Genomic DNA, 22,953 nt, shown 5'->3' with positions numbered 1-22,953 from the left:
AACCTCAACCTGAACCACAATTAGATATAAATATCTTAATCAGGAAACTAGGTAAGGGAACACTAGTCTTGTTCACTTTCTTGGTTTACTGCAATTTCCTTTGGTCAGCTCTATTTGGTTTTAAAGACCCACAGTTATTCCGGCAACTGTTATACGATCCGAGTTGACTGATCCTTTCCTAAGTCTGGATGAAGACTATAAAATTAGCACTTCTTGGGAGGTATCCCATGCTCATGCAACAAGGTAATATCTTTCCTTAACTCTTACGCTTCAAATGGTAACAGTTTCTCCTTGTTCATGCTTTTAGTTTCATCTTTAGAACATTGAGGACAATGTTAGATTTAAGTTTGGGGGTATGGGAGAAACTTTTTAGTTGCAATTATTAAACTCCATAGCCTAGAAATTTATGCCTATTAAGGTTTGCACTAACCAATCTAAGTGGATGGGAACATCTTGGTTGTAGGAGTTGAGGAACCAATCTGAATAAATGGAAACATCTAAAGAGTCTATTCATAAAAGAACAGAGCTCAGGTGTTAGAAATAACATGATAGTTTCACCATATTTCGTTGAGTCCTTTTCACTTCTATTTTTATTTTTTTTTGCTTTTAAACTATGTTTCTCTAATTGATTAGGTGGGGCACACGATTCAAGTTGTTACCACTGCTAGGGTGAATTAGAGTGATTGAGTTACTTTATAAAAAAAAATAAAAAAAAAAGTTGAGATCGGACCAATTAGACCAATCGGAATAAATATTAACACTTGGATAGCAATATGTGTGTGTTCTCCCTGTCTCCGTCGCCTAAACAAGCGTGGAATGCAGGACCCGTGGGAACTATCGTGTAATATGCTGACAAGAAGCATGCGCTTGGATCCAAAAGATCTATTCATGCCGTTAAAAAAAAAAAGAGAAAAAATCGAAAAAAAAGGTTATTATTCTATGTAGTCAACCACTGGTTCCCTTGTATATGCCAGTTAGTTGATCTAGATTTAGGTTATCGGACGCTGGTTCCCTTGTATATGCCAGCAGTGTTGATCTTAGTCAGACCGGTATCTCAGTCCATTAGGATAGGTTTATTTTAGCAGTGGCCTTCAGACAGATATGGGAAGCACCGTTCACTTTTCAACCATCTACATTTTTCTATTTCCATCTTCTTGATCTTTTCATGTGATTAGTCTGACTCCGAGTATGATGTCCATCGTGAAACTATCTTAGTAGAGCTCTGTCACTTATATGAATTTTAGTATGCTTGAGTGAAAACTCGTGTACAACAATTGGAATTTCGCATCAGGGTACTTCCTCCTATAGTCAATGTTTGTATGCCAACCAAGGAGATTCTTTAGTGCCTTCCAAGGTTCTGCGTAGATAGCTAGGGTCTGGAGTAAAGGTTTTGTGGGTATACCTCTGGTAAACCCTCCGGAGACAACACTCCGCCACTAGGGCCACCTAGGGGTTCAAATGATTTTCCTTTCTAGAATGAATTTGCTCGAGGACTAGCAAATAATAAGTTTGGGGGTATTGATAGACACATTTTTGTGTCTAATTTTTCCTCAATGTCCGTATTGTTGGAACTCTATTTTTGTACTAATATTGTGTTTTTATGTATTTTTAGGAAATAAACATTTTTGGAAAATTCGGATCGAAAAGTTGATTTTGGCACCCGGAGGACAAGTGTTATTCGGACTCTCGCTTTTGGATAAGGGGTAACCTAATTACTAAGGGGCACCCCCAGGTCACCCCCAAGGCATCTTCTATTCGCACCCCAGTTCAGGATAGGGGGACACCCTTCCTTCTTCTCAAATTCAAATAAACTTTGTGGCGGGAAAATATTTTTACTCTCTGGCAGATTTTCAATCAACAAAATGAAGGTGTTATAGGGAGATTAAATCGCTGAAAATTTGTGGTATTGTTCCTCGGACATTTATAAATCTATTGCAATTGTTGTGTTCAATTAAATTTGGCTAGAATTGGCTAGGGAAGCCACGAACTGGAAACAGGGGAGAACGTGCAGAGAAGAATATTCACGGGATTTCTTGTGTTTGCGTATGGCTGAGATGATCTGGGAGAGTTATAACTATTGTTTGATGCGTATAAAGTCTAAACAAGGGAAGAATCAGAGCTGGAAACGCGTGGAGAAAGAAAATATCTCAAAATATTCTCTCTTCACTGCCCGAGTAAAGAAGAATTATTTGGAGTTATTGTGAGGGATTTCAGCGTGCATGTGAGTATATAAAGGCTCCTTGGGTCTACTACCAGGGGGTCGAGAGTTTGGGGAAGATTTGGAGGCTACAGAGTGAAGAAAAATCGAGTTGCATAGCCACCATTTCTGCTGTTGCAACTCAAGAACACGAAGAACATTAGACAATCAGAGACAGTCGTTCATACTACAGTAACAACGACTGTCACTTGAGGGTCGTAGTATTCTGTAAACTACAACACTTTTCATTTATCGTTCTTTGTAACGGTGTTTGCAACAATTATAAACGTTGCAAACACCCGATTTTCATTATTATCTCCATTTCATCATTTGTACACCTCTTTTGAGCAATGAAAAATTCCTTTGAGCGTGTTTCCAATATGCGGAGTTAGAACCCATCACTGGGACGACGGAGGAGGCCGAGCTTCATACATGGGTAATTTTGTTAATTCTTTTTAAGAATTTTGCATTAAAAATTAATTGAAATATGATTTAATTAAATTGGTTGTTATTTGATTAGATGGGTCATGCTTAGCTTAGGTGATTTGATGTTCCATGCTTAACATTTACAATCAATATTTTGAGAATCTACTTTGGAAAAATAAGAGTCCATATAATTTATGTTTTGAGCGATTATTGTTGAGAATAAATCATTGAGCCCTATGTTATGAAAATTGGTCGAATCATTAGTCTCAGTACCTCTCACCATTGTTAATAATTTATTGTATATATTTTATCTTTTTTATTAAGTCTAAAAAATTATCCTTCACAAATACGAGAGTTTGAACCTCATTACTACAACCATGAAAAATATAAAATCACTTGTATTTGGATCTAGTTTTGTTTCCTACTTTGTCACGTTATTGTCATGATCCTCTGAAGCACGAAGGGCGACAAGATGTATCTTTGTTGGCGTTTTATGACCTTATGTGGCTTTGCAACGTGTTCGACTAGGTCACGAATTTTTTGGAGGCTTTCCAAGTTTCCTCTAAGTTTTTCCTATAGACGACGAGAAGACAAATCCGACAGAGAAAAGAACTAGGTCAATCGAGTATCGAATGAAAGGGTTATAAGTTAAATAGTAAAGTGAAGTGAACTTCCCGAGTGTCCTGTGACCAGGTTGAGGGCCCTTGACCTAAACGAATTTTGGAGAAAATACTCGTCAGAATATCCAAGTTTAGAGCGTCATCTGGTCCTTGAGAGTGATAAGGTCGAATGGATGGTTGTTCTTTGCTCTGTCGTGTTCATAGCGGTCTTCATCTTCTCCGGCGAGGTCGATTGCAGACATACTGGATCTCGTCCGTGCTATTCTTATCAATTTTAGTACTCATTTTTTAAGAAAAGTGTACTCGATCTGATTTGTTGGATCAATCCCTACTGGTAACTCTAAAGGTGTTTTCATATAATTCTGGATGTCGATCTGAGATTTTGCAAGATTTTATTGAGTCCCCAGGATCTCGCCTTGGTCCTTACCTAACTTTTTCAAGGATTAACAGTAGATTTTAATGAAAATAGGTTATTGGAGCGTTTTGTATGCAGGAAGAGATTCAGGCAATCTAAAACGTCATCAACCTATTCAATAAGGTCGAAAATTAGTCTGAGAGGGAAAAGTACTGGTAGAGATAACTATCTCGACTAAATCTGGGTTTATAGAGACTGAATCAATGAAACGTTTTTATGTTTAGATTGGTCGAATCGCTTCCTTCCTAATAGTGACCATGATTGAGATCTGTAACTGAGTGAAGAACCTCCCACAGTGGTCGCCAAAATATAGTTACCTAAAATTGGTGAGAGGCTAAAGTGGGATTCCGGGTTTTATGAAAGTGAGTTACGGGAGGTTGAGCACGAACAATGTTCACCGAATCCGCGCACAGTGGCCGTTCAAAAGCTACTTCAGTCACAGGAGAGGTTAGAGATAGTCTTAAGAAGGGAAGCAGATGAAGCGAGAGATCAGATAATTCTAGGGTTTGAAGAAGAACTGCTCTGAGAGGTTATGAGAAAGTTCTATGTTAGCTTGGATAAATATATGACGTATTTATAGTAGAATTCTCTAATATCAGGTCGGTGAAGATATGGATTTCTTATCTTGTCGTGCGGAACACTTTTCCCGTCTCTTCAGGAATAGATAAAGATAAACTAGTTTGAGTTTATCTTATTATTCCACTGCCGTAGGCAGCCAATCCAAAACCCTAATTGATATCCCCCCATTTGTGTGAAAGCTGAGTCAACCTTTGTGATGATGTGTTGAGACAGAGAAATATTCTCTTTAGCCGAGTTGGCCATGATAGAGAGATATTTTCTCATTTGTGAGAATGACTAGGATGAGTCACGTGAAAAGGTCATGGAATGCCTTATGAATCGTGTGCAGAGTGTGAGAAGAGATAAGGTTGAGATCCCTTTCTCCATGGCCGTCACATATGTCATGTGGAGACCGTATTATTGCTTTTGGGTTCCTTTGGTGAGCATGGGGAGCTCAAGAGAGCTTATCCACATTTTTGGATAGACATGTATAGTTCAGGCTCAATTTACTAGCCGTGAGTGTGTTTCAGAGGCTGAGGAATAGGCTTGAGCCCTAGGTAAGACGTGTGCCTATTATGGGGAATATTCGACCTTGTCTGAGATTTCTCAAGAAATTTGAATCTCACTGAGATTTTGCGGAGAGAGGTAAATCTCTCTAGGATTGTGAAACTCTTTGAGATTTTGTGGAGAGATGTGAATCTCTCCGAGATTTTGAGAAGATATTTGAATTTCTTTGAGATTTTGCAGAGAGATGTGAATCTCTACGAAATTTTGTAGAGAGATATGAATCTCTACGAGATTTTGCGTAGAGATGTGAATTTCTCTGTGATTTTGGGGAGAGATGTGAGTCTCTACGAGATTTTGTGGATAGATGTGAATCTCTACGAGATATGAATCTACCCGGGATTGTGAAAAGAGATGTAAATCTTTTTGAGATTTTGTGGACAGATGTGAATTTCTTTGGGATTTTGAGGAGAGATATGAATCTCTTTGAGATTTTGCAGAGAGATGTGAATCTCTCTGTGATTTTTCGGAGAGATGTGAGTCTCTCCGATATTTTACGGAGAGATTAACATCTCTCCCGGATTTTGAGAAGAGATGTGAATCTCTTTGAGATTTTGTAGACAAATGTGAATCTTTCGGCGATTTTGCTATCTCTCTGAGATTTTGCGGAGAGATGTGAATCTCTCCGGTATTTTGAGAAGAGATGTGAATCTCTCCGAGATTTTATTGACATATCTGAATATCTCTGTGATCGGCAGGGACTCGTCCTGAAGAGAGAGGAAGGGCTTTGTGCGCCCGATTAATGTCTCTGCTAGACTTTGGGTCACTTGTCTTTTATTAGCGTATCTTGCAGAGACGTGATAGGAACCTAGTGTGTCCATATGATGGGGTCGACATGACCAGTGTATATCGAAAGAATTTTTTAGGACATATACAAGAAATCGTGGCTATGAGTGCCTTGAGGACCAACAGCTTAATCTCTCATGTGATAGTTGTATCTTGTCTATGGTCTTGAAATAACATTTTCGCCCCTTATCCAAATTTCATAATCTATACCAGTAAATTTAAGACCACAAATTTTAGCAGACATTTTTCTATTGATTTGAGATTAAGAATTTTATAAAGACAAATTAAGATGTGAATTTGGAAACGGGAAGAGTTGAATTTATAGGGTAAGAAAATAGAGCCATTGGAAATGTATTCGCGTGGATTTATCTAGACTGCCTCACATGAATTACCAACGGCTAAAAAGTAACGACTCTTTATTTTTAGCGAATATTGATAAACTGCCCCACTCTCAATTTCGGTTTAATAAATTTCCCCCGTTTTTTTCAACTTTTCAAAACTGCCCCCATTGTTAACTTTTCCATCTAATTTTTTACTTATTTACCCTTTACTTGTCACGTTTATCTTCTACTTCATTTTTTCAGGTTCGTCGAGCTCGGTTCGTGGATTTAGGGTTCGGGGTTCAGGGTTAGGGGTTTAAGGTTCAGGGTTCAAAGTTCATGGTTCTGGGTTCATGGTTCACGATATAGTTCAGGGTTCAGGGTTAGGGGTTTAGGGTTCATAGTTCAGGCTTCGTTGTTCATGGTTTAGGGTTCATGGTTCACGATATAGTTCAGGGTTAGGGGTTTAGGGTTCATGGTTCATGGTTAGGGTTCATAGTTCACGACATAGTTCAGGGGTAAATATGACTTTTTAACAGGTGAGATAGCTGCCACCTTGCATTTAACGGGATGGAAAGCGGTATTTGAAAAAAACGGGGCAGTTTAAGAAAATGCAAAAAAGCAGGGGCACTTTTTTTACCCTAATTCAAAACTGGGTCACTTTATCAAAATTTCCTTATTTTTATAATTAATACAACACTAATTTTGATACTCAGCCCAACCAACAAAAATCATTCTCAGCCAAAAAACATCCACCATGTTTTCTAAAAGCAAAGTGAAGCAAATATGATGAAGCAAAAGAGGTTTGTCCATTATATTTCGTGGATGACCACAGTCTGATGCAATGCCCTTGGATGTATTCGGGAAGGTTTTTCATGCATCAGAATGGTGATTGAATCCCAGCCAGAAAAGATCGGGTATTTACAATGTCAAGATCCCAACTGTCCACAGGAACCACAGATGCTGAGGATGCTATGAAGGTTAAAAAAGAAGAAGAAAAGTTTGCAACACTGTGCAGGAACTTCAAACTTAAATCCAGATTGAAGAAGAAGTTATTACACTGCGAGCACCGTGGAGATGAAAATCACGAATACAAGCATTTTCCATGAATTTCTGTACTTCTACAGAAGAAGACACATAAGGAAAACACTTCTTGAAATGTCCTAGGTGTTTCTTGGTAGAGTGAACTGATTAAAGTGTAGGAACAAGTCGATTCACCATCGCATTTTCTTACCCCGGTGTTATATGATATGTTAATCTAATCAATAAAAAATTCTTCGCATTTGAACCATCAGTATTAACTAATTTAAACCTTTCTTATAATAAAAACACACTGTATTGGAGTAAAGCAAATACATTAGATTAAAGCAACTACTACAAACCGTCAATTAACATCCTCGTTTAATAGCCGCCAGGTGCATTCATAGGATGCTGAAGGGGTTGAATTTGTTGAGCTCTCTAAGAATGTTGAAACAAGCTTGGAAGGCGAAAGGTCTGCCGTGAGATACTACCCACATCACCAGTGTTCTTGGTTCCACTTCATCCACAACTTCAAATAAGTTTATATTGGTGATTGTGCACAAGTAGAGATAGCAATTCCGATATTTCCCGACTACCTACACTAAAACGATGTGACAATCCTTCAGCCTCACGATAGGTTCCTTGTTTCTGCGATGAACTTCATAAAAATATTCTCTCAAAACGTTCTCCTCAACACGGCTTCATCCCTATTCCTATTGATATTACAATTTGTTTGAAAAACAAAAGCTCTACAAATAACCAAATCATCTTCTAAAGTGTATTTACGATCACGAGATCTCGGAAACACTGTTTGAAGCATTCTTTTTGTGATTTTTGAGATAGATTTAGAGGTGAATGTGTGAATTTTAGTTTGAAATGAGTAATGTTTATAGGAAATTCAAAGAGAGCCGTTGGATGATTAAATTTGGAGTCATTGAGATGTAGCCGTTGGCGGGTAGAAAAGAGCCGTGCGGATTTTAAAAAGCCGCCAACGGAAAAAGTGTTACGGCACAGATTAAAAAAGGCCGCTCCTGGATGATGATGACCCGCACGGTTTGAAGAGAAACGCGCGGCTACTCAAAAACCGCAATCGAAAAACCAATGAATTTTTCCGTCTGCCCAACTATTTTTCTCTTTCGTTGAGTCCATAATGGGATCATAATAACTGCTCTTAGGGTGTGTAAATCTCTTATTCCTTTTTTGATCAATCAATTTTTCCTCGTGCTTGAAAATTATTACATCACCGATTCCACAGTTCCACTTGCTCAAACTGTAATTATTGGGTCCAAGAGCATAGCTCAGTGGTATCCCATCAACTCCAGTAAGGAGGAAGTTAGGGGTTCGATCCCCATCGTAGAGGTGTGTATTTACTTGATTAGTTGTATAGAGAGATTTGGCGGGATTGGATCTAGTAGTGGGGCTAATCCAGCTGGCTGGATTTGAGTAGGGACCTGGATCCGGCTTTAGCCAATCAAAAAAACAAACTATAACTATTGGAGTCACCGGACTGAGTTTAACATGGACATGTAGTGAAGTGGTATTTGACCAACCCTCATATTTTGGCAATTCGTTGTACCGTATGGGTTCATTTGGTCAAAACGTCAATTGAAGTTTCTTTTTGAAAAAAGAAGATTGTATTAAGAGAAAAAAACTGTACAAAGTTACATCCGTAGAAGATGTTTCACACATCCATCACATATGTAAAACAGTGTTCAATTATACAAAATTGAATTTACAGATAAACCTTCAAAAGTAGAGGTATCTGACAACCAAAGAACCACAGATTGTCTAATTACAAGACAAAGTTCCTCAACATCCTTTGCTCTTCCTACCAAAAACCCTTGCTCTTCCTCAATCGAAGTTACTAGACAAAACTTTTTCGAGTACAAAACCCGAAAAAGAAAAAAAAAATGAGAAAGAAGAAGGACGTCTCTAGAAGATACATTGTTCTTCAATTTTCTGGAACAATGGAGAATGGTGTAGAAATCTTAAAAGAAAACCCCCACAAACGAACCTTAATCCTTCTTATATACATACGAGATGGTTTCGATCGACATCACCATTAAAATCTCCAAGTCTGCAATATAAGCATTCTGAAATCTCATAACCTTACAAATTCTCAGAAACAATTTTCAAATTAACCCTCAACCAAAACCCGGAAATCTCAACAACCCAAAAATGTCGATGATTCCAAGTTTCTTCGGCAACCAAAGGACAAATGTGTTCGACCCATTCTCACTAGACATTTGGGATCCATTCCAAGGTTTCCCATTCTCAGGATCCAATTCTTCCTCCTCTGCACTTTCTTTTCCGGCTGGTTCTGAAATTTCAAAAGAAACATCACAATTGGCAAACACAAGAATTGATTGGAAAGAAACCCCAGAAGCCCATATTTTCCGAGCAGATCTTCCGGGAATTAAAAAGGAAGAAGTGAAAGTTGAAGTCGAAGAAGGAAGAGTTCTTCAGATAAGTGGTGAAAGAAGTAGAGAGAAAGAAGAGAAGAACGATAAATGGCATAGAGTTGAACGCAGCAGTGGCAAGTTTCTAAGGAGATTCCGATTGCCGGAGAATGCTAAAGTTGATGAAGTTAAGGCGTCTATGGAGAATGGAGTGCTGACTGTGAGTGTTCCTAAATTTGAAGAGAAGAACCCTGAAACCAAATCTGTTCAGATTTCTGGTTAAGAGTCCCATTACCAATGGAATGTATCTCTGGATATGTTCTCAAGTCTTGTACTTAATGTTTGGGTGAAATGTGAAGAATAAAGAAGAGGAGATGTTATGGTTTGTGGTAATCTGTTATTAGTGTCAGTGTTTGTAATGTCTCATGTCTGTAATGGTTTAAATTATTTTTGTTAATCAAAAAATCATGGGCTTGTTTCTTGTTTAAAACTTTGTTCCTTCACTCGCCAATTTGGCATAAACCAGCAACCAGCTGCAGAGCTCTAACATGGAACTTGGTTAGTTCCGTTGTATAAGACGGCATATTAAGTGTTGTTGGACTTGGTAAAAAAAAAACAAAAAACGATGGCATATAAGCAACTATTTTGCAGCATTGAAAATCTTGCTGCTAGCTTAAGATAGGAGAGTAGTCAGTTACTCGTTTGTAGTGGGTGGCGTATGTGCTTCTCATCATTGTTTTAAAATGGACATCTTGAGATAAGCTCAAATCCCGTTTTTATGTCTCTATGCACCATTGGCAGGCGACATGCCACAGGGTATAGAACCAAAAAAACATCTTGTCTTGGCATATGAAAGCAACTGCAATACGAGATGACAGCTACAAGACTTGATTTTTTGATGACCTTGAGAAGTAATTAGGATTGAGTTCAAGGAAATCTAATTTCTAAAACTAGTGGAATCAAATCAGTAGCACATCACTTGAATCAATTCATATCTGTGCCATTTAAGTGTCTTGTAAAATAATTTTGTTGGTTGGTGAATAAGTTGAAATTCACAAGTGCCTAGTAGAACCACTAAAAATGAAAACAATTGGTCCTGAAACTAAATTTGTTCCATGAATTAATAATATAATCTCAGAATAAAATATCATTCCACCAACAATTTCACCGGTCCAATCATTCAAGATTCTAAGAATAAAATTCAACTTTCGGAATATTAAAATTGCACAACAGCGGAACCTACTCTTAGAAACTGGTGTTTTACCATCTTATTCTAACTGCTCCATATCTGATCATCCGCCATCAGCCGTTTGAACAACCCGCATAAAATATTATTAGGAATCATACGAGTGATCGATGTGATGTACGAACGAGCTTCTCATACGAAGCCAACCACAACTTGACTTATCCTCTAACCAAATTACAACTATGTCATCAACGTGAGATCAACTCAAATGAATACAATCAAGTAAAGAAGGAGGAATAAGATTTGAACGTAAGCTCCACATCTTAAAAAGTTCGAAAGAAGAGTCAAATATGCTTTACCAAACCCAATATTATAACCAAAAATGAAAACTCCCAGCGGCCCTTGTTTACCACCAAACTTAGCTGACTTCACCACTGAAAGAAACATGCATGTTATCGCATTACCTAAAGCCATCATCAAGGTGGTTGTATTAACTTAGTTTTTATAATAATATCAGACAAAAGTTTCAATGGATACGCCTAAAAATGATTCTGGAACTTAATAAACTACTAATGAAGGTTTAACTCTACACGGCAAATGATGCTGTGCATGGATATATTTATTTCAAATTAACAACCTTGAAGGGAATGCACCACCATCATCAGTTGATGGAGGTCATTTTCATCTCAACAAGAAAAAACAATCGTGTATAAGTATATTATTCTTTTTTGGTGAAATTTATATAAAGTTTACGATAAAGTATCATTCTGGAAACACCAACAATCTGACTTCTTTGGGGATCGCCTCAAGAATTCAGACTTTTGATTTGATTGTTAAGAATTTGAGAGGAGATCAAAATGTCGTTCCGAGTAATGGAGAGTTCTAATGCGAACGTCTTAAATGTTAAGAAAGGAGAACAAACAATGGTTGTTCCAGCAGAGGAAACAGAAAAAGGTTTATATTTTCTGTCCAACCTTGACCAAACAAATCCATGGACGGTTCAAACTATATACTTGTTCGAGGCATCGGAGGAAAAGGGAAATGAATTAGCTGCTGCAACCATTAAGGATGCTTTGTCAAAGGTTCTTGTTTACTACTATCCACTCGCTGGGCGCTTAACAAAGGGTGAACATGACGACACCAGGTTGTATGTTGATTGCACAGGAGAAGGTGTTGTCTTTGTTGAAGCTGAAACTGATGCTACAATCGAAGAAATCAAAGATATTACTAAACTCGACGAAGAGACTCGTGCGAAACTAGTTTTTGACATTCAGGGTTCAACCAATGTTAATGGAAATCCTTTCATTGTGGCTCAGGTATTGTGTAGGTGACAAAATTAATTTTTGACATTCCAGTAATTCTTGGAACAGAAAAAGTAAATTAAGTTTCTGCTATTACTTTGATATTGCAGGTGACAAAATTTAAATGCGGAGGATTTGTTCTTGGGCTATGCATGAACCACATCATGTTTGATGGCGTTGGAGCAATGGAGTTTGTGAACTCATGGGGTGAAGTTGCAAGAGGTTTTCCATTATCCACACCACCGATCCTCGATCGAACCGCACTGAAAGCACGAAACCCACCTAAGATTGAATTCCACCATATCGAATACGGTGTAATTGAAGACATATCAAACACCAATGCTCTGTTCGAAGAAGAAGAAATGGTTTATGGTTCTTTCCTTTTCGATGCAGAAAGGCTAGAAAAGCTTAAGAGAATAGCCATGGAAGACGGAGTCCTTGACAAGTGCACAACTTTTGAAGCGCTGTCTGCTTTAGTATGGAGAGCAAAAGCACGAGCACTAAAACTAGTACCAGAACAAGAAACAAAGCTACTCTTTGTGGTCGACGGAAGAGCAAGAATCGATCCACCATTACCAAAAGGATACTTCGGCAATGCAGTTACGGTCACAACTTGTCAATGTAATTCACAAGAGCTGCTAGACAAGCCTATTTCGTACGCAATTGGGTTAGTTCAAAAGTCGATTCAGTCGGTTACAAATTCTTACTTACGATCTGGAATTGATCACTATGAAGTGAACAGGAGTATGGCTTCTATAGCTTCTACGGTTATGATAGGTCCTTGGATTAGACTGTCTTTCAGCTCAGCAGATTTCGGTTGGGGGGAGCCGATTGCTTCAGGGCCTGTGTCTCTTCTTCTGAAAGAAGCGATTTTGTTCTTATCTCTTGGGGATGATAGCAAAACGATAAACGTGGTTTTGGGTTTCCCTGTTTCTTCCATGAAGATCTTCCAAGAAATGATGGAAATATAGAATCACATATTGAGGCTATTATTTTTCATTGTCGATTTTCAAATTCTATATTTGCAGAAACTGTGTATAATTTATCAACAATCGATTTTCAATATATTATTACAGTATTTTTGTTGTTGAAATTTTAGATTAATAACAATTTATTAACCAACCGGGTGGATCTAGGGCAGCGTAGGGGTGTAAATAATATCCGAAAATACTCGGCCCGCCTGTATACGTCCGAGCCCGCCTGTACCCGAAGTAGCCCAAAGCCTGTTATGGCCCGTCATGGACCACCCGGCCTGGCCTGGATTAATTTATTGGGCGGTCTCGGGCTTTGCGATTAATTATGATGTCCGCCTGATACCCGGCCTGGTGCCCGGCCTGAAAACCTTCTATGTGCCATTAATCATTTAATATCCTCTTATAATTGTCAATTTTGTGTCAAAAAAAATAAAATATATAATTGTTTTTTTTACTTATAATTAACCTTTTCAAAACATTAATGGTAATTTTTTTTCTTATTAGAAAGTTTATTGTACTCAATTAATTATTTATTATAGGCTAAAATTAAATATTTATCAGTGTAATTTAAATATAAAATAATACTATCACTTATGATATGCCATGTTGGAAAGGAAAGGATATTGTATTTAATACCGTTTATTTGAAAATTTAAACTTAAAAAAAAAAAATCAAAATAGTGGCCTGTCCGGCCCGATCTGGCCTGCCCGTATAAAAAGCGGGCTTTGGGCGGTCTTTGGGTAGCAAATTATCTACTTGTGCCCGGTCTGTCCGGCCTGAATTTGTTTACGGGCTCACAAATATTAAGCCTGGCCTGTCCCGTCTGTCTTAGTTTTTGGGTCGGGCGGCCCGGCCTGCCCGAATTTACACCCCTAGGGCAGCGTGCGGTGGGGTGTATTTTCCCATCCACCTGGATGGTCATGTTTTTTTCATTTGGCAATTCCATGGACCGTATGGGTCCATTTGGTCAAAAGGTCAACAGAACAGAAGTCAGTGGACAATTCGAGTACAAAATGTTTGGCATCTGAAAGTGTGAAATAGACGTCTCTAGAAGAAACATTGTTCTTGAATTTTCCACAACCGTCGAGAATTGTCATAATCTTTCTTAATCTTTATATAAATAGGAGATGAATTCAATCGATATAACCATTCAAATCAAAACTCATTCGCTTTATAAACATTCTAAAATCTAATAGCCTCACTCACAAACCAAATTCTCAGAAAACAGTTTTCAAATCAAACCTCAAAACCCCAAAAATCTCAACAATGTCGATGATTCCAAGTTTCTTTGGCAACAGAAGGGAAAATGTTTTCGACCCATTCTCACTAGATATTTGGGATCCATTCCAAGGTTTCCCATTCTCAGGATCCAATTCTTCTTCCTCTGCACTTTCCTTTCCGGCTGGTTCCGAAATTTCAAAAGAAACTTCTCAATTGGCAAGCACTAGAATCGACTGGAAAGAAACGCCCGAAGCACACATTTTCCGAGCAGATCTTCCTGGAATTAAGAAAGAGGAAGTGAAAGTTGAAGTTGAAGAAGGAAGGGTGCTTCAGATTAGTGGTGAAAGAAGTAGGGAGAAAGAAGAGAAGAATGATAAGTGGCATAGAGTTGAACGCAGCAGCGGCAAGTTTTTGAGGAGATTTAGGTTGCCGGAGAATGCAAAAGTTGATGAAGTTAAGGCGTCTATGGAGAATGGAGTGCTCACTGTGAGTGTTCCTAAAGTTGAAGAGAAGAAGCCTGAAACCAAATCCATTCAGATTTCTGGTTGAGTCCAATGAAATGCGTCTTTGCTCTGCTCAAGTCTTGTGTTGGGTTTTACTATGTTGTGTGCTAGTGTGTGTGAAATGTGAACAATATAGGAGATTAGATGTCATGGTGTGGTGTTGTGGTAAGGCTGTTGTTATTAACTTGTTTGTCTCGGTGTGTTTGTAAGGTCTGTAATGGGTTTAGCTTTTCTTGTTAATGAAAACTTTGAGCTAGTTTCTTGTCCAAATGTTTTCTTCTAACTGTGTGCCTAGAATTGAACCTAAGGATTTTTTATTCTTTACTTTGCTACTAAGAGTTCTTGCTCATTCTCTTGACCATCTGGCATTAACAGACAACTCTAACCTGGAACAGCTCTTACTTGGGTGCCACTTGATCACACCATTGGAAACCAAATCCACATCCTCCTGTGATTCCCCTACCAATTGATGCCACAAACCAGGAAAAATACTAATTGTCTTATCCTTACTAGAAGCTTTCTTACACAATTCCTCTGCACAGGCAGGATCACACACTACATCATCTCCACCATGAATAATCAGCAGAGGTAATTCAACTTCACTAAACCTTTCCTGCACTTCTCTACAAACCCTGAGCAACTCCAATGCCGTAGCTGCTCTTGGCCTCGGCTGACTACGCCTTAAGTCATATAACAGCCGCAGGCTACTCGGAACTTACTACTCCACATCACAAAAGTTATATACCAGCTTCCTTATGCAGGGGAGTGTAGTATGACATCACTTACCAAAAAACACTAACCAACTATCGAGAAGATTTTAGAGCGATAGTTCTAAAGCTTTAAATAAAACCAATAACATTTGACTGTTAAGACTAGATGATTCTAATTTTTCTCTAAAGAACTAGTAATATTCTCTGGATGAAACTTAAGAAAATAACTGTATGTCCTTACTAGATGAACCAGAGTTACCAGATGAAAAACAAGGTCTAAGCACCCATAGAAAACAAACATTTTAAAATTAGGGAAGGGCATTGCACTACAAAGTGTTATCAACTTAAGCATAAAAACCATGTTCCTGCAAAGTCCCAGTCATAAAAGCACATCATAACTCCGATTGGCTTCCAAATAAACACTCTCCTTCCTGAGAAGTCAAATCCAATATTCTTTTGTTGAGAATAAATCTTTTAAAGTTAGGAAATGCTAGAAGGCTATTGTTGAAGAAGAAAATCAAGGTTCTAAGTCCATCTGGGTGAAAGGTGGTCCACTAAATTTTTCATACGGAATGCAGCTTAAAATGCTAATTCTACCCTGGATAATCTGGTAAGAAGACAACTGTGTAACATGGACAAAGAGGTCAGTTGATCATGTTTTGATTCATTGAATAAGTAGTATCATCATTATGTGCCAATCACTAACTAAAATGCTTCAATATCCATTCATACATAGGACTGGGATTAGCTTCATATTGGTAGCTAAAGGCGAATCAACCAAAAAAATTAGGAATTCATATATATGAACAATGCAAAAAACTTGTAAAGAAAATAAAATTTCAAGAATTTCCTCAAACTGTTAATCTCATACTGTCAATTTCAAATGAAAACTGTAAATTATATGGAGGAAGCTAATCTTGATCATCAGGAGTTTGTCAAAGGTACTAGAATATGTATAATAACAATCAAAAAAAGAAAAGGAAAGAAGAGAATCCAATGATTATCTATTCTCCAATACGCCTAAAAAAAACCCAAACAAGCCACATACCTGATTAGTACTAAGAATTTCTGTTGACAGTAATCGTTCAAATTTATTATCTGATCCTTCAAACCGGTACTCGTTCTAATTGAACATCTCTTTCCCTAACCAAAATATCAAATGTATAATAGGGACGACCACTGCATGAGTTGCTATAGCAGCCTCTATGTCTTCGTCGTTGTTGTATGAGTTGCAGACGAGGTAAACCACGGTGAGACGCACAAGCGAGAAATGAATCCAAATAATCGTCAATAAATAACAACCAATCCTCACAAATACTTCACCCGCCATTTTGTTTCCAAAAATCATCAGGTAGCAAAAAGGTAAAATTATACCTGTAAATGCGATTTCAAGCAAACCGTAGACAGCACAAGAAATCCATATCTTACCGAAATTCAATCTCATACTCTTTGCCAAATCTTTTATAGCATAATCCTTCTCTAATACAGTAACTTCTGCTGCGACTACCAAAACAGCTTTCATGTAGATTAATCCGGTAAAGTAAGGATCGGAAAATCTCAAATCATCCAGGCCTCCAAAAAAAGGTAATAGCAAACCAAGAGCCACAGGGCTGTATATAAAACAATGTGAAAATAAGACTCTCCCAACAGTTACCAAGAAAACCAATGACTTTCATACAAGTAATGTCTTTGGAGTTATAGAAACGAGCAATGGTATACATGACATTGTAAGTTGACAAGATAATGAGAAACAACGCCAAGATTAAATAGATGGATTGGGTTAGACCATAATCAATCTGTGGGTAAGTTTTGGTATCGATGATTGTGGAGATTTGTATATAAAACATAGCAAAAGGTATAGTTAAGGTGATTTGCGTAAAGAATTTTTTGTTTGTAAGTTTGTAAGCTTCCTTAAGGATAGCAAAGAACCCCATTGATTTCTTTGATGGTTCTCTGTTCATGATTCTTCTTCAATCCTAGAGAAAAACAGAAATTAAGACAGATAATTTTTGAAGATTGATTGTCAATGGGTGGAGTGGATGCGTAGAAAACAATGGGTGGAGTGGGATGTATATATGCGATGAAAGTAAGTATTCCGGAAGGTGAGACGAAATTTCTTCTATCTGAAAAGCAAAAAATTTCGGATTTCTTGGTAGGAGTATTAAACAGAGTTTGGAATTATCGGTGTAGAAGTAATGGTAGCTGAAAGTGCGTGTCCTAGTCCTATGGGACCTTATTCATATATAGGTGCATCTAGCACAGCAAACTTCAATAATTTCTTCTCCAATTTTTCCTTTCTTGTTCTTGATTCTGTATTTTCTTGGCACTTTCTCAATGGACTATAGTTAGTTAATTAGGTAAACTAATGACCTGAAGCTGTACACCCTTTCAGGTAATTTGAGGTCACACGAATTGAATTAGTAATGTATTATCCACGCAATTTTGTTAACAAGGCATTTATTCCCTGGTTAAGATATTGTGGTGGTGAATTTAGTGTTCACGGCTAATGAAGTATAATCTTTCACCAGAAATGAGTAAGACATTTTGATAAAAACCCAGACGTTACAGATAGGATATACTTTTCTTGTGCAAAACGATATACGCGTGCACATTAATCTTAATACTCAAATTCATACTCATATTAATCTTATACGCACGCATATGAATTCGGGGTCATTCAAAATAAAGTTATAAATTAGAGAAATTCTCTGAGGCGGTGGATTTTTTTTTTTTTAATTATTTGTATAATTAAGCTGATGGACTTGGACAAAAATGAATATTTACTATGTGTCGGATCGTGTTCATTTCATTAGTATTTCATTCCAAACAAGAAACGTTTACATGATGGTTTTTAAGAAACAAACAAGTACAACATAAACATAAAACACCTATAGTGATAGATGCGAAACGAAAATAAATTGCGAAAAGGAAGAGCGATCCGCAACGGTAGTACTCAAATCTTGTATGTAGAGATTGGAGAAGGAATGGTATTCGTAATCATAGTTCGACCATTTCGATTGATTTTCTTCTTGAAAAGAGATACTCCTATGAGAGAGGAGTGATTTTCCCAAAAACTCGTGCGTAGCGAGAAGCCCAAAAACCCTAGATTTATTATTCTGTTGAAGAATAATTTGATCTTGCCTCCGTCAAATCGCTGATGTACTTGTATCCAACAAACCAAACCACGAACAAATCTATTGAATGAAACACTATCAAAAGTGCAGATAAAATCACCCTAATAGCGAAGAAAAAAATCACTCTAATAGTGAAGAAATTTATTCAATATAACTAAATAGCTCTTAAAAACAAACAATTTTTGCTCAGATCTAGTTCTTTCGGGACCAGATCTGAGCAAAGAAGGAAGAAGATGATGAGTTTTCTAGGATTTTCAGAAGGGGCAAAAGAAGATATAGAACATACTGGATCGTGTTCATTTCATAGTACTGCATTGTTGCCCAGCTATCCTTAAAAAATGATGACTTCCTCTCTCATTTAAGCTATGGTTCACGTTGTATGTAACTTATTACCATATCGGGACCTAATCTATGTCAAAGGACAAATCTTTATCTATGATAAATTGAACTTATTACCATTTTATCTTTCCATTAACTAATTAATTTCATTAAAGAAAACTGAAAATCATTAAACCGACCCGTCAATTTATTTTATTCTTTTTCATCTTTTCTTCTTCTTTTCCTCTCATTCTTTTCTTCTTCTTCTTTGTTTGAGATGATTAATCACTGATCCATCGTCGATTAAATTGATTGTAAAAAACAACAATAAGGACAAAGGAAAAGGTAGGATCGTCGAAACAACCTCCTCCTGAACCAGATAAATCAAATTCTGAAAGTGAAGATGAAACTGAAAATCAAGAAGTAATGAGTGAAGGATATGAACCAGCTGCTGAGACTCCTGATATGACTGCAATAAGGTATGAATACAAAAAACCCACTCTTTATTTAAGCGTTTGAATGATTATTCAGTTGGTTCCGAAAATTTTAGGTATGAAAAATAGTTTCTCAAACTGCTTACGGTCGGGAGTTCTTTTTTTCCCAGCCGTAAATAGTGATTTACGGCTGGGAAAAAAAGAACTCCCGACCGTAACATAGGCGATGCGGACAAGAATTGAGAAATCTTAACCGCAATAATTTGTCTACGGCTATGTTATTCCTAGTCGTATCTTCTTCTGTATTTGAAATTTAATAAAATCCTGTTATGGAAGAGTAGGAGCGGAAACGGAAAGAAGTCAGGATCACTCTCTTCTCGTATATTGTGACTTCTGGAGAGGTGGAATGCTTCCCTTTCAATATGCTTCTCCTTCTTTCTTTGGACTTTCTTCTTTAGTGTTTACGTCTAGGTTTTCCTAACCGTAATTTTTATTTCCTAGCCAATTAGCGTGTAACGTCTTGGTCGATAACTCAAAGTCCTATCAGTAGATGTCATGGCTAGGTTATTCCTAGCCTATCATCCATGTTGTTACCCTAGATCTTCAGCATCATGTGACTACGTTCACTAAGTCTAAAGAATCTTGGGATGTATCATATAAACCGTATTTGAAGGGAATACCTCTGAAAAGGAAGATAAACTTAAAAACCTAAATTCTGATTGGGAAAACCTTCGTATGGCTGATGAAAATTCATTTGATGAGCTTAATCACAAAGTGTCTGAAATTGTTAATACATCTTTTGCATTGGGTAAGACTATTCCTGAAAAGGACATTGTGATGAAAATTCTCAGATCGTTACCAGCCAAATACGATTCTAAGAAGCATGCCATCGTTGAAGCTTACACAACTATGGCGTCTGAACCATCCTCTTTGTTGATATGTTCTTATTGTACTTTCAAGGGTCATGAACTCTCAAAATGTTTCAAGTACAAACATAAGATAAGATATGTCAACAAACTTCAACGAAGAGCAAATCGATTATCAAACAAGCTCAAACGTGTTCAGAAATCGTCTGAGGTATGTAAATCCATCTCTTCTCCCAAGAAGTTTATTTCTAAAGAAAGACTAGACCACTAGAGAAAAGAATATGGTCTAAACAGTATGTTAAACAAGATTTTAAGATTTCCGTTCAACAAGGTCACGGTGGACAAATTATTGTTCACCCCAGCACAACTTAATCGTGTTGTTGGCGTATATTTTCTTATGTGCCTATTTCAAAAGATACAAGAGTTTTCACACTTCAGGCTTTAGGAATTCTTTTCTGCCTGTTTGGAATTCTTCCGTCTTTTCATATCTAATTGATATTGAGAAGGGTTTCCCTGTTTGATCAATAAAAGAGGGTTAATATCGACAATTCTACCTTCTCTAGGGTTGAGAATTGTGCGTACGTGAATTCTTTTTGTATAAAGGTTCTGTAAACCATACATTCATTTTTCCTTCTCTGAGAAACTCTTTTTATCACAAGATAGCTTGTTGAGTCTGATTTATGATTTCCTCCCACAATCTCATACTTGAATGGAGATTCCAAGCGTTATGTCTTCTGATGGAAAAGATGTTAATATAATTGTTAAGCCATCAATCATGAAGGAAAAAGATAAATCTCCTTTACCTCAAACTTTGAAAAGAAAAGGAAGGAATGTGAAGAATCCAAGAGTTGTTCCTTCAAATTCCCAAAAAATTTCTGGTGTTCTTGAAGAGTTGAAGGAAACAAGAAAGGAGATTCAGCAAATAAAGGCTATTGTTTTTTAGGACTCTAGAAATTCATAAGGCCCTGGTACGACATCAGTCTAGATGGTTTGTTGGAATTGACTCCTATCTTCATGGACCTCATGTTCCCATGGCTATTGATGACAAGGAGTTAGGGGACGATAAACAATTTTTTAGATGTCTCAATATCTAGGAAACTTCTTATGAGAATTTGTTCTTGTGTTTAAGAATGATAACTAGGGTTTGGAATAGCAATTATTGTGAGTACGATTCTCAACTTGCAATACTTCTAGATTTATTTATTTAAATTCTAAAGTTTACTTGGAAGATGATTTTACAGTATTAATATTTATTGGTTTTATATATTGCAAGTTGTTATGGGATATATGTGTTTATGTCCGTGAACTATGATTGTCTCATACATGCACGCTCAAAAGTTAAGCCTATCATATGTCTTTATGCAAATATTTATGAAAGATAGAATGAACTTTTGATATCGAAGATTAAGTCTATTATATGTCATTGTGCAAATAGTGATGAAAAATAGAATGAATCTTTGATTATTCCGCAGTACTGATCTTTCCTTGATCCAAATCTTTGTGAAAATTATGTGTTGCTGGTGTAAAGGGAAAAGACCTACAAACTAGCCTGCAAGTATACAGGGAAGTTGAAGCAAGAAAGAGTAAATAGGGGTTTGTCCACAGGGACTTGGAGGATTTGCTAAAGTTCTCTTTGGGGAGTTTCTAAGGTTTTCTGAGTTCAAGGGAGGGTACTAAGGCTTTTGATTCCACTACCTGACCCTAGGCTAAGGAAATTGTGATGCAATGTATGTCTTGTTTTTTTCATGAAAGATTACAATGAAGAATAGAGTAACTAACCTAGCTAAATGACCCCTAGCATCAGCTGTCTTTCAACAGCACAACTGATCACAAGTATTTAGCTCAACTAGCTAACTGAACTTAAGGCACTCTCTCTAATGGACTAAATTCTTACAACTGACCTAGCTGCACTCCTAGCATCAGCTGTCTTCTAACAGCACAGCTGATCACAAGTGAAGTAACTCAAATGGCATTTCATTAATCCTAAGGCAGTTAAAGCATTTCAAGACAATACATATACATTTACTATCCTAGCATATGATCAGGAGCTTCCTCTAAGCCCTAGCAAAAGAATTAGAACATGAACATGCTTATAATCATGATATTAACACATACACACATGCTCCACATGATAACAGCACACTTCACAGTCAATTTTTATGTATAACACACATTCCACATGAACTGAAAATGTAACTGCTATATGAAAACTAAAACATTTGTTCACTGGCTAGCCCAGAGATGTCCAATTTTTCAACCCCTAACACCCTTTTATAGTTACAACATAAAAAATCCAAAATCCCCAAATCAGTAAAATTAGGGTTTACAAAAAAAATCTAAAATTGACCTTTACCTAATCTCTGAAATCAATCAATGGTCTCGACCCATTCTTCTATCGCTTCTCCTCTTCCGTAATTGGTGGTTTGATTTCACTAACTCTGTTTCTCTCAAACCTAGTTTCTAGGTTCACTGTTTTTGAAAAGAAAAAAGGGTTGAGAGAGAAGGAGCTAGAGAGTATCATGGTGGTGTCCTTTAGTGATGGAGGGGGAGGCTGATTGATGGGGTACAGTGATGGAGGTGGTTGAGCGGACATGGTGGTGGTGATGGTTGCTGTAGAGGACTGGAGAAGATGGAGTCGATGGGTTTGGGATGAAGGGCGTGTTTGTTTTGCGGGTATAGGTATTTGGTTGTTTGGATGTTGAGCGGGCTCATCAAATCTCGATGTTTCGCGAAGCTGAGCCGTATGATGCGGAAATGATAGATCGATCTAATGGCGAGATGGAAGGGAGCGAGGAGCGACCGTTGGATGCAAAAATACAACGAAACTAACGGCTCAAGATGGAGTTAGGTGCTGTAGTGTTGGTAAGGTGCATCGAAATCTGATGCATGATGACGCAGCGACCGTTGGATGATGGAATGGATCCAATCTTACGGTTAAGAAGGAAAACGGGTTTGGGTATTGAATTTTGGGTTTAGGATATGGATTTGGGTTTAGGAATTG

At 37.4% G+C, this 22,953-nt stretch overlaps 3 protein-coding genes across 3 annotated transcripts; all 3 read left to right on the top strand.

Moving 5' to 3' along the window:
- The first annotated feature begins 8,684 nt into the window (after positions 1-8,684).
- Positions 8,685-9,799, top strand: LOC113323516 (17.8 kDa class I heat shock protein-like). The gene has a single exon (XM_026571832.1). The coding sequence runs from the start codon at positions 9,085-9,087 to the stop codon at positions 9,586-9,588; it is 504 nt and encodes a 167-aa protein (XP_026427617.1). The 5' UTR covers positions 8,685-9,084; the 3' UTR covers positions 9,589-9,799.
- Positions 9,800-11,164: 1,365 nt separating this feature from the next.
- Positions 11,165-12,885, top strand: LOC113323346 (omega-hydroxypalmitate O-feruloyl transferase-like). The gene is made up of 2 exons (XM_026571636.1): positions 11,165-11,807; positions 11,903-12,885. Exons 1-2 carry the CDS (start codon positions 11,349-11,351, stop codon positions 12,761-12,763), a joined length of 1,320 nt encoding a protein of 439 aa, XP_026427421.1. The 5' UTR covers positions 11,165-11,348; the 3' UTR covers positions 12,764-12,885.
- A 937-nt stretch (positions 12,886-13,822) lies between these two features.
- Positions 13,823-14,760, top strand: LOC113321917 (17.8 kDa class I heat shock protein-like). The gene has a single exon (XM_026569876.1). It carries the CDS (start codon positions 14,033-14,035, stop codon positions 14,534-14,536), a length of 504 nt encoding a protein of 167 aa, XP_026425661.1. The 5' UTR covers positions 13,823-14,032; the 3' UTR covers positions 14,537-14,760.
- The last annotated feature ends 8,193 nt before the right edge of the window (positions 14,761-22,953 follow it).

Source organism: Papaver somniferum, chromosome 11 (assembly GCF_003573695.1).
Source record: "Papaver somniferum cultivar HN1 chromosome 11, ASM357369v1, whole genome shotgun sequence".
In the NCBI taxonomy this organism is placed as follows: domain Eukaryota; kingdom Viridiplantae; phylum Streptophyta; class Magnoliopsida; order Ranunculales; family Papaveraceae; genus Papaver; species Papaver somniferum.
This window is presented reverse-complemented; position numbering and strand designations above follow the sequence as displayed.